At 52.8% G+C, this 16,718-nt stretch overlaps 1 protein-coding gene across 1 annotated transcript in view; it reads right to left on the bottom strand.

Moving 5' to 3' along the window:
- LOC142917305 (ephrin type-A receptor 5-like) overlaps positions 1 to 15,112 on the bottom strand; it is a 32,455-nt gene extending 17,343 nt beyond the window's left edge. Inside the window, exons 1-6 of the mRNA XM_076061936.1 lie at positions 14,267 to 15,112; positions 9,840 to 9,904; positions 6,015 to 6,687; positions 5,242 to 5,397; positions 3,434 to 3,694; positions 358 to 482 (exon numbers count right to left, since the gene is read on the bottom strand). Coding sequence (XP_075918051.1) covers positions 358 to 482; positions 3,434 to 3,694; positions 5,242 to 5,397; positions 6,015 to 6,687; positions 9,840 to 9,904; positions 14,267 to 14,375 — 1,389 coding nt within the window. The 5' untranslated portion in view covers positions 14,376 to 15,112. The remainder of the gene's footprint in view (positions 1 to 357; positions 483 to 3,433; positions 3,695 to 5,241; positions 5,398 to 6,014; positions 6,688 to 9,839; positions 9,905 to 14,266) is intronic.
- Positions 15,113 to 16,718: the final 1,606 nt, after the last annotated feature.

Genomic DNA, 16,718 nt, shown 5'->3' with positions numbered 1-16,718 from the left:
AATTTATGCGCATAATTACACTGATTAACATAATTTCGGATAAATTATGCGAATCTCAAATTTCATTTAATTTTCATTATTTTCATCAATTTTCATAACACCTATATATACAACAATGTTTACTACACACCACACCAGGGTACTCAATTTGAGGCTGAGTCGACCTAGGGGAGACCCAGGACTCGTTCAGATTATCGTCACCGGTGCCGGTTGCCGTGAGCGGGAATCGAACTCGAGACGCCGGGTTCGTAGCGCAGCGTAGCGCGTACCGCTGCACCACCGCTCAGCACGCACGCGCGTGCACATTCACACGCACACGCGCGCAAGTAAAATGGATAATCGCGAGCCGCTACGCACCTCGTCAAAGCATTTGACTTCATAGTCCATAACGATGCCATTGGGCTGCTCCGGCTCGGCCCAGGTCAACAGGACGGCGTCTTCAGAGACGATCTCCGTGTGGACACGCACCACGGGTGACGGTGCTGCGGGCAATCACAGCACGTGGTCACGCGCTAACTCATTTGTTTACCCCCCTGGCCAACGTCTCGAGGTGCGGTGAGTGACAATCGGTGTGCGTTTCCCCTTGCTGCTGAATGAAATACGAGTTGCGGTGAGATGTTCAAACACCAAGCAGACGGACGCCGCTTTGCGAGCAATCAACTCAACTTGCAACAGCCACACACGCGGTGCTTTGTGGTGAACATGCGAACATGGCTATGATGATGATAATTATAACAGATGATGCATTGTCTTTAAGAATAATAATTAGAGTGGTATATGCATTAAGAATAATATAATTATAATGTTACATGTGTAGTGGAGTAACGCGCGTGCTGGGGGGGTTTGCAAGCGGTGTGCACGGATGTGTGAGGTCGCATCGGGGCGAACAGGAGCAGCGAGAGACGCCCAAAAAAGATGCAGAGCAGTGATTGGCTGGCTGCAAATGCAGGCGGACAATTTAGATGCAGAGCGGTGATTGGCTGGCTGCAAATGCAGGCGGACAACTAAGATGAAGAGCGATGATTGGCTGGCTGCAAATGCAGGCGGACAATTTAGATGCAGAGCGGTGATTGGCTGGCTGCAAATGCAGGCGGACAACTAAGATGCAGAGCGGTGATTGGCTGGCTGCAAATGCAGGCGGCCAATTTAGATGCAGAGCGGTGATTGTCTGGCTGCAAATGCAGGAGGACAATTTAGATGGAGAGCGGTGATTGGCTGGCTGCAAATGCAGGCAGACAACTAAGATGCAGAGCGGTGATTGGCTGGCTGCAAATGCAGGCGGCCAATTTAGATGCAGAGCGGTGATTGGCTGGCTGCAGATGCAGGCGGACAACTAAGATGCAGAGCGTTGATTGGCTGGCTGCAAATGCAGGCGGCCAATTTAGATGCAGAGCGTTGATTGGCTGGCTGCAAATGCAGGCGGACAATTTAGATGCAGAGTGGTGATTGGCTGGCTGCAAATGCAGGCGGACAACTAAGATGCAGAGCGGTGATTGACTGGCTGCAAATGCAGGCGGACAATTTAGATGCAGAGCGGTGATTGGCTGGCTGCAAATGCAGGCGGCCAATTTAGATGCAGAGCAGTGATTGGCTGGCTGCAAATGCAGGCGGACAACTAAGATGCAGAGCGGTGATTGGCTGGCTGCAAATGCAGGCGGACAACTAAGATGCAGAGCGGTGATTGGCTGGCTGCAAATGCAGGCGGCCAATTTAGATGCAGAGCGGTGATTGGCTGGCTGCAAATGCAGGCGGCCAATTTAGATGCAGAGCGGTGATTGGCTGGCTGCAAATGCAGGCGGACAATTTAGATGCAGAGTGGTGATTGGCTGGCTGCAAATGCAGGCGGACAACTAAGATGCAGAGCGGTGATTGACTGGCTGCAAATGCAGGCGGCCAATTTAGATGCAGAGCGGTGATTGGCTGGCTGCAAATGCAGGCGGCCAATTTAGATGCAGAGCAGTGATTGGCTGGCTGCAAATGCAGGCGGACAACTAAGATGCAGAGCGGTGATTGGCTGGCTGCAAATGCAGGCGGCCAATTTAGATGCAGAGCGGTGATTGGCTGGCTGCAAATGCAGGCGGACAACTAAGATGCAGAGCGGTGATTGGCTGGCTGCAAATGCAGGCGGCCAATTTAGATGCAGAGCGGTGATTGGCTGGCTGCAAATGCAGGCGGACAATTTAGATGCAGAGCGGTGATTGGCTGGCTGCAAATGCAGGCGGACAACTAAGATGCAGAGCGGTGATTGGCTGGCTGCAAATGCAGGCGGCCAATTTAGATGCAGAGCGGTGATTGGCTGGCTGCAAATGCAGGCGGCCAATTTAGATGCAGAGCGGTGATTGGCTGGCTGCAAATGCAGGCGGACAATTTAGATGCAGAGTGGTGATTGGCTGGCTGCAAATGCAGGCGGACAACTAAGATGCAGAGCGGTGATTGGCTGGCTGCAAATGCAGGCGGCCAATTTAGATGCAGAGCGTTGATTGGCTGGCTGCAAATGCAGGCAGACAATTTAGATGCAGAGCAGTGATTGGCTGGCTGCAAATGTAGGCGGATAACTAAGATGCAGAGCGGTGATTGGCTGGCTGCAAATGCAGGCGGCCAATTTAGATGCAGAGCGGTGATTGGCTGGCTGCAAATGCAGGCGGACAATTTAGATGCAGAGCGGTGATTGGCTGGCTGCAAATGCAGGCGGACAACTAAGATGCAGAGCGGTGATTGGCTGGCTGCCAATGCAGGCGGCCAACTAAGATGCAGAGCGGTGATTGGCTGGCTGCAAATGCAGGCGGAGAACTAAGATGCAGAGCGGTGATTGGCTGGCTGCAAAGGCAGGCGGATAATTAAGATGCAGAGCGGTGATTGGCTGGCTGCAAATGCAGACGGCCAACTAAGATGCAGAGCGGTGATTGGCTGGCTGCAAATGCAGGCGGACAACTAAGATGCAGAGCGGTGATTGGCTGGCTGCAAAGGCAGGCGGATAATTAAGATGCAGAGCGGTGATTGGCTGGCTGCAAATGCAGACGGCCAACTAAGATGCAGAGCGGTGATTGGCTGGCTGCAAATGCAGGCGGCATTGTCTTTAATCATAATATAATTATCATGTTTTTGCATAGCATTTAAGAATAATATTATTATAATGTTACGTGCATGTTATAGCTTTTAAAAAAGGAGAATGTATTTTTAAAAAAATATTTTAAAAAACCATTTAAAAAAAGATAGAAAAAAAATATTTGACAAAAGCAACTAAATATCTAAAGATGAAAAAGAGATTTCAAAAAAAGAAAGACGATGGCCGTGAGCGAGAGGAGGAGGGGGGGGACGACGACTCACGATCCCGTGACGTGGCGACGTGGACGGCCGCGAACGCCGAGGGGACGCCGCTCAGGCGGGAGACGCCATTGGTGGCGTGCACCTCCAGGGTGTAGGCGGCGTTCTCACGCAGGCCGCTCACCTCCACCTTGGCGTTCGTCAGCGGGAGCGGAGGCCGGAACCTCACGGCCGGGCCGCACGGCGGCGCCGGCTCCTGGCCCCTCTCCCCACCCCCCCCCCCGCAGGGGGGGCGGGTGGAGCCGGCACACGACGGAGTAGGCGAGGTCGGAGCGCCCGCCGGGATTCGCCGGCGGGCTCCACCGGAGCGTCACCGAGGCGGCGGCGGAGAGCGGCGAGGTGACGACGTCCCTGGGGGCCGACGGCGGCTCTGGCCGGGGGGGGGGGCGGAACGGAGTTTATAGAGTAGTGTAGTAGGTAGTGTATAGTGTAGTGTATAGTGTAGTGTATAGCGCAGTAGTGTATAGTGTAGTGTAGTACTGTATAGTAGTAGTGTATAGTGTAGTGTATAGTGTAGTGTAGTAGGTAGTGTATAGTGTAGTGTATAGTGTAGTGTATAGCGCAGTAGTGTATAGTGTAGTGTAGTACTGTATAGTAGTAGTGTATAGTGTAGTGTATAGTGTAGTGTATAGTGTAGTGTATAGTGTAGTGTAGTAGGTAGTGTATAGTGTAGTGTATAGTGTAGTGTATAGTAGTGTATAGTGTAGTGTAGTGTATAGTGTAGGGTAGTAGTTTATAGTGTAGTGTATAGTGTAGTGTAGTAGGTAGTGTATAGTGTAGTAGTGTATAGTGCATAGTAGTGTATAGTGTAGTGTATAGTATAGTGTATAGTGTAGTAGTGTATAGTGTAGTGTACAGTGTAGTAGTGTATAGTGTAGTGTATAGTGTAGTGTATAGTGTAGTGTGTAGTGTAGTGTAGTAGGTAGTGTATAGTGTAGTGTAGTAGTGTATAGTGTAGTAGTGTATAGTGTAGTGTAGTAGTGTAGAGTGTAGTGTAGTAGTGTATAGTGTAGTGTAGTAGTGTATAGTATAGTGTAGTAGTGTATAGTGTAGTGTATAGTGTAGTGTAGTAGTGTAGTGTATAGTGTAGTGTAGTAGTGTATAGTGTAGTGTAGTGTAGTAGGTAGTGTATAGTGTAGTAGTGTATAGTGCATAGTAGTGTATAGTGTAGTGTATAGTATAGTGTATAGTGTAGTAGTGTATAGTGTAGTGTACAGTGTAGTAGTGTATAGTGTAGTGTATAGTGTAGTGTATAGTGTAGTGTGTAGTGTAGTGTAGTAGGTAGTGTATAGTGTAGTAGTGTATAGTGTAGTAGTGTATAGTGTAGTGTAGTAGTGTAGAGTGTAGTGTAGTAGTGTATAGTGTAGTGTAGTAGTGTATAGTATAGTGTAGTAGTGTATAGTGTAGTGTAGTAGTGTAGAGTGTAGTGTAGTAGTGTATAGTGTAGTAGTGTAGTGTATAGTGTAGTGTAGTAGTGTATAGTGTAGTGTATAGTGTAGTGTGTAGTGTAGTGTAGTAGGTAGTGTATAGTGTAGTGTAGTAGTGTATAGTGTAGTAGTGTATAGTGTAGTGTAGTAGTGTAGAGTGTAGTGTAGTAGTGTATAGTGTAGTGTAGTAGTGTATAGTATAGTGTAGTAGTGTATAGTGCAGTGTAGTAGTGTATAGTGTAGTGTATAGTGTAGTGTAGTAGTGTAGTGTATAGTGTAGTGTAGTAGTGTATAGTGTAGTGTATAGTGTAGTGTATAGTGTAGTGTGTAGTGTAGTAGGTAGTGTATAGTGTAGTGTATAGTGTAGTGTAGTAGTGTATAGTGTAGTGTAGTAGTGTAGTGTATAGTGTAGTGTAGTACTGTATAGTGTAGTGTAGTAGTGTATAGTGTAGTAGTGTATAGTGTAGTGTATGGCGCATAGTGAACGAACTTGCACAGGCCACAGACTGGGGCTCGCCGCTGGGCCGGAAGTATCCATCGTGGCAGGTGCAGGACGTCGCTCCGATGACGCTGCCCGTGCTGTGTGGCGGACACCGGGAGCAGGAGCTGTCTTGGGCCGTCTCCTTATAAGAGCCCTGCTCACACACTGCACGCACAAAGGTCCCGCCCCCCGACCTGTAGCCTTTACAGACTCAGTTTAACACCTTTATTATGAACCTTTACAGACTGTTGGTGCTGTCAGTAGCGAGAGATGGGGAGAGAGATGAGCAGATGGGGAGAGAGATGAGCAGATGGGGAGAGAGATGAGATGGGGTGGGTGAGAGAGTGCGTGGGTGGGTAAGTGGTTGGGTGAGTGAGAAAGTGGGTGAGTGAGTGGATGAGTAGGTATGTGGGTGGGTGAGTGGGTGGGTGAGTGGGTGAGTGGGTGAGTGAGTGGGTGAGTGAGTGGTTGGGTGAATGGGTGAGTGAGTGAGTGAGTGGGTGGGTGGGTGAGTGAGTGAGTGGGTGGGCGAGTGAGTGAGTGGGTGGGTGAGTGGTTGAGTGAGTGAGTGGGTGAGTCAGTGGGTGAGTGAGTGAGTGGGTGGGAGGATAAGTGGTTGGGTGGGTGGGTGGGTGAGTGAGTGAGTAGGTGGGTGGGTGAGTGAGTGGGTGAGTGAGTGGGTGAGTGGGCGAGTGAGTGTGTGGGAGGTCCGCTGGGTCTTTCCACATCTCTCTCGAGGGTAAGCGATGATGAATCTACTAAAACAAATCCCAACGCGTCACCTTGGCAGGCGTTCCCCGCCTGCTGGTACCCGGCACGGCAGACGCAGCTCCCGGGGTGGCCCTCCCACTCGCCGTCGGCGTTGCAGAACATCGCCGGCTCCGGCTCCCCCTCGGGCCGGAGCGCGTGGCCCACGCACGCCCCCGTCACCTCCGACAGCGCCCACGGCCCGTCGCCGGCGGCCGGAGCGTCGGGGAACTCGGCGAGGCGGACCGCGAGGGCCGGGCAGCGCCTGCGGTAGACGCGCACGGACGCCAGCCACGCGCAGGCCCCCGTGTCGCGGAACGCCAGACGGAGGCCGCCCCGGGAGAGGGGCCCCACGTCGCCCGCCGCCTCGACCTCCGACCCGCCCGAGCCGACGACGTCGACCTTGGAGAAGAGCCGCCGCTCGTCGTCGGCGAAGACCCCGGCGGCGACGTCGCCGGGGTCGTCCGACTCCCGGTAGTAAACGTCCAACGTGTCGTCGTCGCAGCCGGCGGCGGAGGCGGCGGCGGCCGGGAGGCGACGGGGGCACCGGCGCCGTAAGCTGAAGCGGAACTCGAGGAAGATGCGGCGAGCGTCGCCGCGCGGGATCCAGGCGGTGCGCAGCCACTTGTCCTGCCTGGGCACGGCGGGGCGGCACTGCGCCTGGTACAGCCTGGGCCTTGAGCGTTGGCCACTCGTAGCCTGCTGCCACTGCGGTCGTGGTGAGGGGAGAGGGAGTGGAGTGTGGGAGGGAGTGTGGGGGGGAGTGTAGATGTCACAGTGATTCTGAAACATTGTTCTCCACTCCTTGAATCAATTTTTATAACCTGTAAACCGTTTTACTCGCCTCGCGAGTTCGCGTCGCTCATTTTGGTCGGAGTTTATTTGCCGCCATGTCCTCAGGTTAAAGAGGCCCAACGCATGCTCGCCGATCAGATTCTGAGTGTGGAGCGAGCAAATCCAGATTCGTTGGTTATCGTACTTGGCGACTTTAACAAAGGTAATCTCAGCCACGAACTCCCCAAATACATACAATTCATTAAATGCCCAACCAGAGAAGGGAACACTCTGGATCACTGCTACACTACAGTCAGTAGAGCCTACCACGCCGTCCCCCGAGCAGCACTAGGACACTCTGACCATGCCATGGTCCACCTGATTCCTGCATACAGGCAGAAACTAAAACTCTGTAAACCTGCTGTGAGGACATCTAAACAGTGGACCAGTGAGGCTGTGGAAGATTTGCGGGCGTGCTTAGACTGTACTGACTGGGATATGTTCACGACTGCTACCAATAGTCTGGATGAACTCACAGAGGCTGTGACGTCCTACATCAGCTTCTATGAGGACTGCTGTATCCCAACACGTAACAAGGTGAACTTTAACAACAACAAGCCCTGGTTCTCAGCAAAGCTCAGAAGGTTGAGGTTGGAGAAGGAGGAAGTGTTTAGGAGTGGAGATAGAGACAGATTCAAGGAGTCGAAGAACAGGTTTAGCAAAGCGGTGAGAGAGGCTAAACGACTGTACTCAGAGAGACTAAAACACCAGTTCTCTACTAACGACTCTGCTTCTGTCTGGAGAGGGCTCAGGCAGATCACCAACTACAAGCCCAGAGCTCCCCACACCACTAACGACTCCCGCCTGGCCAACGACCTGAACGAGTTCTACTGCAGATTTGAAAGACAATTGGACTGTCCTGAACTACCCCTTCCCACTCAAGAGGCCCCATCCCCCACCCATACTATAGAGACGACTCTCTCCTTTCAGGAGGGAGACGTTAATAGACTTTTCAAGAGGCAGAATCCACGCAAAGCAGCCGGGCCGGACTCTGTCTCTCCAGCCACCCTCAGGCACTGCGCTGACCAGCTGTCTCCGGTGTTCACCTACCTCTTTAACACCTCCCTGGAGACATGCCATGTACCAGCCTGTCTCAAGTCCTCCACCATCATCCCTGTGCCCAAAAAGCTAAGGCCAACAGGACTAAATGATTACAGACCGGTCGCCCTTACATCTGTGGTAATGAAGTCTTTTGAGCGCCTGGTCCTGGCACACCTCAAAGCCATCACAGACCCTCTCCTGGACCCCCTTCAGTTTGCCTACAGAGCCAACAGGTCTGTGGACGACGCAGTTAACATGGCCCTCCACTTCATCCTACAGCATCTGGACGCCCCAGCATCCTACGCTAGGATCCTGTTTGTGGACTTCAGCTCTGCCTTCAACACCATCATCCCTGCCCTGCTTCAGGACAAGCTCTTCCAGCTGAATGTGCCCTACTGGATCACAGACTTCCTGTCTGACAGGAAGCAGTGCGTTAAGCTGGGAACACAAGTCTCTGACTCCAGCTCCATCAGCACCAGAACTCCTCAGGGCTGCGTCCTTTCCCCACTGCTCTTCTCTCTGTATACCAACAGCTGCACCTCCAATCATCTGTCCGTCAAACTCTTGAATTTTGCGGACGACACCACCCTCATTGGGCTGATCTCTGGTGGGGATGAGTCTGACTATAGGTGGGAAGCTGACAACCTGGTGACCTGGTGTAGCCAGAACAACTTAGAGCTAAATGCTCTAAAGACAGTTGAGATGGTTGTGGACTTCAGGAAGAATACAGCCCCACTCACCCCCATCACCCTGTTAGACTCCCCAGTCAAAAGTGTAGAGTCCTTCCGCTTCCTGGGCACTATTCTCTCCTGGGACCTCAAGTGGGAACTGAACATCAGCTCCCTCACCAAGAAAGCTCAACAGAGGATTTACTTTCTATGGCAGCTGAAGAAATTCAACCTGCCAAAGACAATGATGGTGCAATTCTATACAGCAATCATTGAATCCATCCTCACCTCCTCCATAACCGTCTGGTACGCTGCTGCCACTGCCAAGGACAAGAGCAGACTGCAGCGTATCATCCACACTGCTGAGAAGGTAATTGCCTGCAATCTACCAACCCTCGAGGACCTGCACACGACAAGGACCATGAGGCGAGCGAGGAAGATTGGGTTTCCTGCCGGTAAGGCATCACTCTCGACAGCCCAGGGGGGGGAACAGGAGCGCGGCGGCCCTTCCCCGCCCGGTGAGGAGTGCAGCAGCGGCAGCTCCCACACTAGTGGAGAGTCTGGGGGCGTCGGTACTTCGCGGGCAGGGTCGCAGGCAGGAGAGATCCCGGGGGCCGACGACCCTAACATAATCATCATCAGGTGTGAAAACCACAGCAATAAATTTAGAAAAAAGTGGCGTTTTTTTAACGTTAGCACCACGGAGAGCGATTTGGCAGTTCAGAAGGACGAGTCCATCTATGTTCGGAAAAGAGGAGGGGGGAGACGAAAAATAATGGATGAGGTCTGAAGGCCACCGTAAGCGTGAACAATCAATTAAGACCCGAAATGGTTTATCAAATCCTTCCAATGATTGCTAAGCCAGAATCCATCTTCTCGGTTGAAATTGTCTCTGTGTTTGTATATGTGAATAGACTCATGAACGAATCTCTCATGGTAGCCAGATGGCTTGCAAAGAACCTCTGTCTTGGAGAAGTCAATGTCATGTGAGCCTACTGAATTATAACAGTGATCTGCCACGGCCGAGGTGTTGGTCCTACCGTGTTTCAGGTCTGCTTTGTGTTCACGAATGCGGTCCGAGACATGTCATTTGGTTTCTCCAATATAACTACTCCCACCGAGGCAACTTAGCGTTGTCTGTATTTATTTAAAGTTGCGCATTTTGATGATGTGACGTCACATTTCTCAAACCTCCCTCTCTCGTCACGCATCGTCACAAATGTCTGACCCCGCCCCCTAAGTGCGTGACGTCATCTATGGACGCCCCTCCCCCCCCGAACATCCACGGAGGTCTCGTGGCCTCCACGCTCGACTCACCCCATCGGGCGGGAAGGCGACCCAGCCGAGGTCGCCCTGCGCGGTCTCCGTGTCGAGCAGGTCCACTGCAGCGGGGTGGGTGGGTGGGGGGAGAGACACGCGCACGCGCGCACACAGAGAGAGACGAAGTTTCAAGTTTGTTAGGTACGAGCTGTACTACCCGGCTACGCCCGGGACGAGGATTCACCACGTCCCCCCAGTGGCGATGTTCACACAGCAGAGCAGGTACTCGTTTGATGCCGAGTCGACCTAGGGAAGGCCCAGGACCGGTAAAAAAATAATCGTCACCGGCGGTGGCCGTGAGCGGGAATCGAACTCGGGTCACTATACTACAACGCGTTACGCTTCCACGTGCGCGGGTCACGTGACAGATTTGACGTCACAGCTCACTTGACGTGCAAAAAAAATAGATGCATTATTGAGCTACCCCCCTAAAGAAATAGCAAAAGTGTATTTTTATAATTTTAGGATGGTGTACAGTCTGGAAAGCACCCACGTGGCAAATTTCCAGTTTGTTGCATGTCGGGAAGTACGCTAAACATTTTGAACAGACACGCACAATCACAACTTTGCCTTTTATATCTATGGAGATAGCGTTGTGAGCCATGCGGCTCTCAAGTCGGGTGCAGCCGCAACAAACAAAATATGAACACAGAACATCTTAAAGCGACAACGCGTAACAGAAACATCCTGGAAAAAAAACAGCAAATATTTAATATAAAACGCCGCGTGCAAAAAATCCCCACCATTGTGTACACGACGGCTGTCACGGACTGCCGGGGCAAGTGCTGCTGCTGCTCGCGAGTAGCAGCACCTACCAAGGCTACCGGCACTGTGGCACACGAGGGCGTGGGTGGCCAGCACCACGCCCGGCCGCCTTTGTCTCCCCAGTGGCGATGTTTACTACACACCGCACCAGGTTACTCATTTGAGCTTGAGTCGACCTAGGGGAGGCCCAGGACCGGTTCAGAGAATCGTCACTGACGGTGTTGGCCGTGAGAGGGAATCGAACTTGGGTCGCCGGGTTCTTAGCGCAGCGCGCTAACAGCTACATACACACACACAACAACTGCCATTCGCCACTAAGTGGTGGTGACATCACCACGACGCTTGTGCCAGGCCATGTGCACCTTGAGGCCACGCTGGCAGGTCACGGGGCAGACCCAGGTGCCACGGGTCGACTGACTGAGATGACCGAAATGACTGGCTGGTGCACCACCTGTGCCCCCTACTGTGCCAACCTGCTGTGCTTTAGCCACCCGGCGCTCCGCTCGTTGTTGTGAGCGTCGCTCCTCCACCCTCCGTTGTTGTTGGAGGGCGACTGCCTCCAACTGCCCAGTAGCGTCCTTCACGAGCCTCCTCCACAGAGGCCAATTTTGACACCGCTGGTACCAGTCATCGACAAGTCCACTCAGCTCCACGTCCTCCCGTACCACATCACTCCATCTCCTCTCTAGCCCGTGCCGCGCCCGTTTAGCCCCCTCGATCCGGCCGAACAAAAGCTGTTTCGGCATGCGGTGGCTGGGCATGCGGGCTACATGACCCAGCCTTGCCTGCCGGAGGAGCTCATCGATGGGACCTTGCCCAGATCTTTCAAGGATTTGTGAGCTCCTCACACAATCCAGTCTGGTTAAACCCAGGATGGATCGTAGGCAGGCCAGCCTAAATGTTTCAACCGGCGAAAATGCTCCATTAAGGGGGTCCACGTTTCGCAAGCGTAGAGAAGGGAGGGAATGACCGTGGCCGAGAAGACCTGAAGCTTAGTGCGGAGCGACAGACCAGGTAGCTTCCACACAGCGTTACGCAACCGATGAAAAGATATTGCCGCTCGACTGATTCGGAGTGAGACCTCTGCTGTTAAACTGGAGCCAGTCATAAGCACACTGCCCAGGTATGGGAAACTCTCCACTCTCTCCACAACTGCCCCATCACCGATTGGGAGTTGTGGGGGTGGAGTGTCCGATGGTACAAAATATCCAGGCAGGTGCTTAGTTTTGGTGTGGCTGAAGGTAAGGCCCCCATCTCTTAGTGGCACGCTCCAGTCTCAGCAGCAGCGTCTCCAACTCCTCCTCTGAATGAGCAGCTATTACCAAATCATCAGCATACATAACGTGGTTGAGCAATAGGGAGCCATCCCTTGACCGCACCCGGGCATCGATCAGCCTCCCATTATAGCTGTACCAAATGGAGATTCCCCCGGTACAGACACACACACTCACACACGTACACAGACACACACTCACACGTACTCAGACACACACTCACACGTACACAGACACACACTCACACGTACATACATGTACACACACTCACAGACACACACTCACACACGTACACAGACACACACTCACACGTACACAGACACACTCACGTACAAGACAAGACAAAGATTCCCATATAGCCTTAACAGACTGTAGGGGCAAGTGCTGTTAGCGAGCACCTATGAAGGCCGAAACGGTACACGAGGGGGTGGGTGGCCACCACGCCCGACCGCCTTTGTCTCCCTAGTGGCAATGTACTCATTTGAGGCTGAGTCGACCTAAGGGAGGCCCGGGACCGGTTCGAATAATCGTCACTGGTGTTGGCCGTGAGCGGGAATCGAACCCGGGTTGCCAGGTTCATAGCGCAGCACGCTAACCGCTACACTATCGCACATACATACACACGTACACACACGTACACACACTCACACGTACACAAACACACACACTCACACGTACACAGACACACACTCACACGTACACAGACACACTCACGTACACACACATACGTACACACACGTACACAAACACACACTCACACGTACACACACGTACACACTGTCTCTTCAGGTGGTCGCATGGATTTTTCCCTCCGTGTCCTCCGCTTCCCCCACCACCCCCACCCCCACATCGAGAATGGACGTGGCCGCCACGCGGGGCATCATCATCATCAGTTTGTGGTCACCGCTCGCTGTGCATCATCTCAGCACGCGGTGAGACGCTTCGAGCGGCGTCGGCGTCGTCTAAACAAGCGAGCAGCCTCGCCTGCTAGCGTCAAAGGCTCCGTCGGAGCGCTCCATCTCGGCGAACGAGTTGACTCCGCGGGGAACGAGAGAGACGCGGAGAGAGACGTGGAGCTTTCAAAGAGCCATCGTTGTGCGGAGCCACGAGCCGCTTTGTGTTTGTCACCTTCAGTTTATCAGATGTTTTTTTTCTTCAGTTTCAGTTTATTTTGGTTATAGCCCCTGTGAGCCGTTCGGCTCTTGAATCGGGTCCAACCGCAACAAACACAAAAACACAAAAACACGAACGAGAAAACAGAGTGACTATGTGGTGACTGTGTAAACAGAAAATCCGTGAAAAAAAACGCATGCAAAAATATTCCTGAAAAAAGCACCGTACACCACCAACGCTGTGTGTGTACCACCAACACTGTGTGTACACCACCAACACTGTGTGTACACCACCAACACTGTGTGTGTACCACCAACACTGTGTGTACACCACCAACACTGTGTGTACACCACCAACACTGTGTGTACACCACCAACCCCTGGTGCACCACCAACCCCTGGTGCACCACCAACCCCTGGTGCACCACCAACACTGTGTGTACACCACCAACACTGTGTGTACACCACCAACGCTGTGTGTACACCACCAACGCTGTGTGTACACCACCAACACTGTGTGTGTACACCACCAACACTGTGTGTACACCACCAACACTGTGGTGTACACCACCAACACTGTGTACACCACCAACACTGTGTGTGTACCACCAACACTGTGTGTACACCACCAACACTGTGTGTACACCACCAACGCTGTGTGTACACCACCAACACTGTGTGTACACCACCAACACTGTGTGTGTACCACCAACACTGTGTACACCACCAACCCCTGGTGCACCACCAACGCTGTGTGTACACCACCAACACTGTGTGTACACCACCAACACTGTGTGTACACCACCAACACTGTGTGTGTACCACCAACACTGTGTGTACACCACCAACACTGTGTGTACACCACCAACCCCTGGTGCACCACCAACCCCTGGTGCACCACCAACACTGTGTGTACACCACCAACGCTGTGTGTACACCACCAACACTGTGTACACCACCAACACTGTGTGTACACCACCAACACTGTGTGTACACCACTAATACTGTGTGTACACCACCAACACTGTGTGTGTACACCACCAACACTGTGTGTACACCACCAACACTGTGGTGTACACCACCAACACTGTGTACACCACCAACACTGTGTGTGTACCACCAACACTGTGTGTACACCACCAACGCTGTGTGTACACCACCAACGCTGTGTGTACACCACCAACGCTGTGTGTGTACCACCAACGCTGTGTGTACACCACCAACGCTGTGTGTGTACCACCAACCCCTGGTGCACCACCAACGCTGCGCCCACCTTCATAAGCAGCGGCCACCGCCAAGACGGCGACGATGCCAACGGCGACAGGAGATGGAGCCAGACTCCTGCAGCTGCGGAGGGGCGCGGAGACGGAGCCTGGGGACATTTCTGCTGGTGCTGGTGGTGCTGTTGGTGGTGGTGCTGTTGGTGGTGGTGGTGCTGGTGGTGGTAGTGCTGGTGGTGGTGGTGCTGGTGGTGGTACTGCTACTGGTGGTGGTGGTGCTGGTGGTGGTGCTGGTGGTAGTGCTGGTGGTGGTGGTGCTGCTGCTGCTGGTGGTGCTGCTGGTGGTGGTGCTGGTGGTGCTGCTACTGGTGGTGGTGCTGCTGCTGCTGCTGGTGGTGCTGCTGCTGTTGGTGGTGGTGCTGGTGCTGGTGGTGCTGGTGGTGGTGGTGCTGCTGCTGGTGGTGGTGGTGGTGATGCATGGATCGGCTCGGTTCACCAACCCTCCTCTTTTCCTCCTGCGAGGGAGACGAGCAGGCGAGAGGATTTAAAAGAATGGAATGAGTCAGAGTGAGTGGGGTGTGTACGCTTAATGATTGACCCAGCTGGAGAAGACACCAATGAATTATTAACCCTGGCAGAAGTGAAGGTTTGCTGAGGCTTTCGGCTCCCCTCCCACCTCCCTCCATCCAAAACCACTCCACACATCTCTCTCCTTGTGTGTAACTGTGAGTGTGTGTACGTGTGAGTGTGTGTACGTGTGAGTGTGTGTACATGTGTACGTGTGAGTGTGTACGTGTGTGTACGTGTGAGTGTGTGCAGGTGTGAGTGTGTGCACGTGTGAGTGTGTGTACGTGTGAGTGTGTGTACGTGTGAGTGTGTGTACGTGTGAGTGTGTACGTGTGTGCACGTGTGAGTGTGTGTACGTGTGAGTGTGTGTACGTGTGTGCACGTGTGAGTGTGTGTACGTGTGAGTGTGTGTACGTGTGAGTGTGTACGTGTGTGCACGTGTGAGTGTGTGTACGTGTGAGTGTGTGTACGTGTGAGTGTGTGTACGTGTGTGTACGTGTGAGTGTGTGTACGTGTGAGTGTGTGTAAGTGTGAGTGTGTACGTGTGAGTGTGTGTTCGTGTGAGTGTGTGTACGTGTGAGTGTGTGTACGTGTGTACGTGTGAGTGTGTACGTGTGAGTGTGTGTACGTGTGAGTGTGTGTACGTGTGAGTGTGTGTACGTGTGTGCACGTGTGAGTGTGTGTACGTGTGAGTGTGTGTACGTGTGAGTGTGTACGTGTGTGTATGTGTGAGTGTGTGTACGTGTGAGTGTGTGTACGTGTGTGTACGTGTGAGTGTGTGTACGTGTGAGTGTGTACGTGTGAGTGTGTGTACGTGTGAGTGTGTGTACGTGTGAGAGATACACGGGGAGAGATACACGGGGAGAGATACAGGGGGAGAGATACACGGGGGAGAGATACAGGGGGAGAGATACAGGGGGAGAGATACACGGGGGAGAGATACAGGGGGAGAGATACAGGGGGAGAGATACACGGGGAGAGATACAGGGGGAGAGATACAGGGGGAGAGATACACGGGGAGAGATACACGGGGGAGAGATACAGGGGGGAGAGATACAGGGGGGAGAGATACAGGGGGAGAGATACACGGGGAGAGATACACGAGGAGAGATACAGGGGGAGAGATACAGGGGTAGAGATACATGGGGAGAGATACAGGGGGAGAGATACACGGGGAGAGATACACGGGGGAGATACACGGGGGAGAGATACACGGGGAGAGATACACGGGGGAGAGATACAGGGGGAGAGATACACGGGGGAGAGATACAGGGGGAGAGATACACGGGGAGAGATACACGAGGAGAGATACAGGGGGAGAGATACAGGGGTAGAGATACACGGGGAGAGATACAGGGGGAGAGATACACGGGGAGAGATACACGGGGGAGAGATACACGGGGAGAGATACACGGGGAGAGATACAGGGGGAGAGTTACACGGGGGAGAGATACACGGGGGAGAGATACAGGGGGAGAGATACAGGGGGAGAGATACACGGGGGAGAGATACACGGGGAGAGATACAGGGGGAGAGATACAGGGGGAGAGATACACGGGGAGAGATACACGTGGAGAGATACACGGGGAGAGATACACGGGGAGAGATACACGGGGGAGAGATACACGGGGAGAGATACACGAGGAGAGATACACGGGGGAGAGATACAGGGGGAGAGATACACGGGGAGAGATACAGGGGGGAGAGATACACGGGGAGAGATACAGTGAGGGAAAAAAGTATTTGATCCCCTGTTGATTTTGTACGTTTGCCCACTGACAAAGAAATGATCAGTCTATAATTTTAATGGTAGGTTTATTTGAACAGTGAGAGACAGAACAACAACAACAAAATCCAGTAAAACGCATTTCAAGAATGTTACACAGGGAGAGATAATGCAATCAATTTATAACATTCTTGACATGCGTTTTTCTGGAT

The sequence above is a fragment of the Petromyzon marinus genome, unplaced genomic scaffold, assembly GCF_048934315.1.
Source record: "Petromyzon marinus isolate PM22_M1 ecotype Great Lakes invasive population unplaced genomic scaffold, UKy_Petmar_22M1.pri1.0 PM_G_Scaffold_45, whole genome shotgun sequence".
Taxonomy (NCBI): Eukaryota; Metazoa; Chordata; class Hyperoartia; order Petromyzontiformes; family Petromyzontidae; genus Petromyzon; species Petromyzon marinus.
Note: the sequence above shows the minus strand (reverse complement) of the source record. Positions and strands in the feature narration are given on the sequence as shown.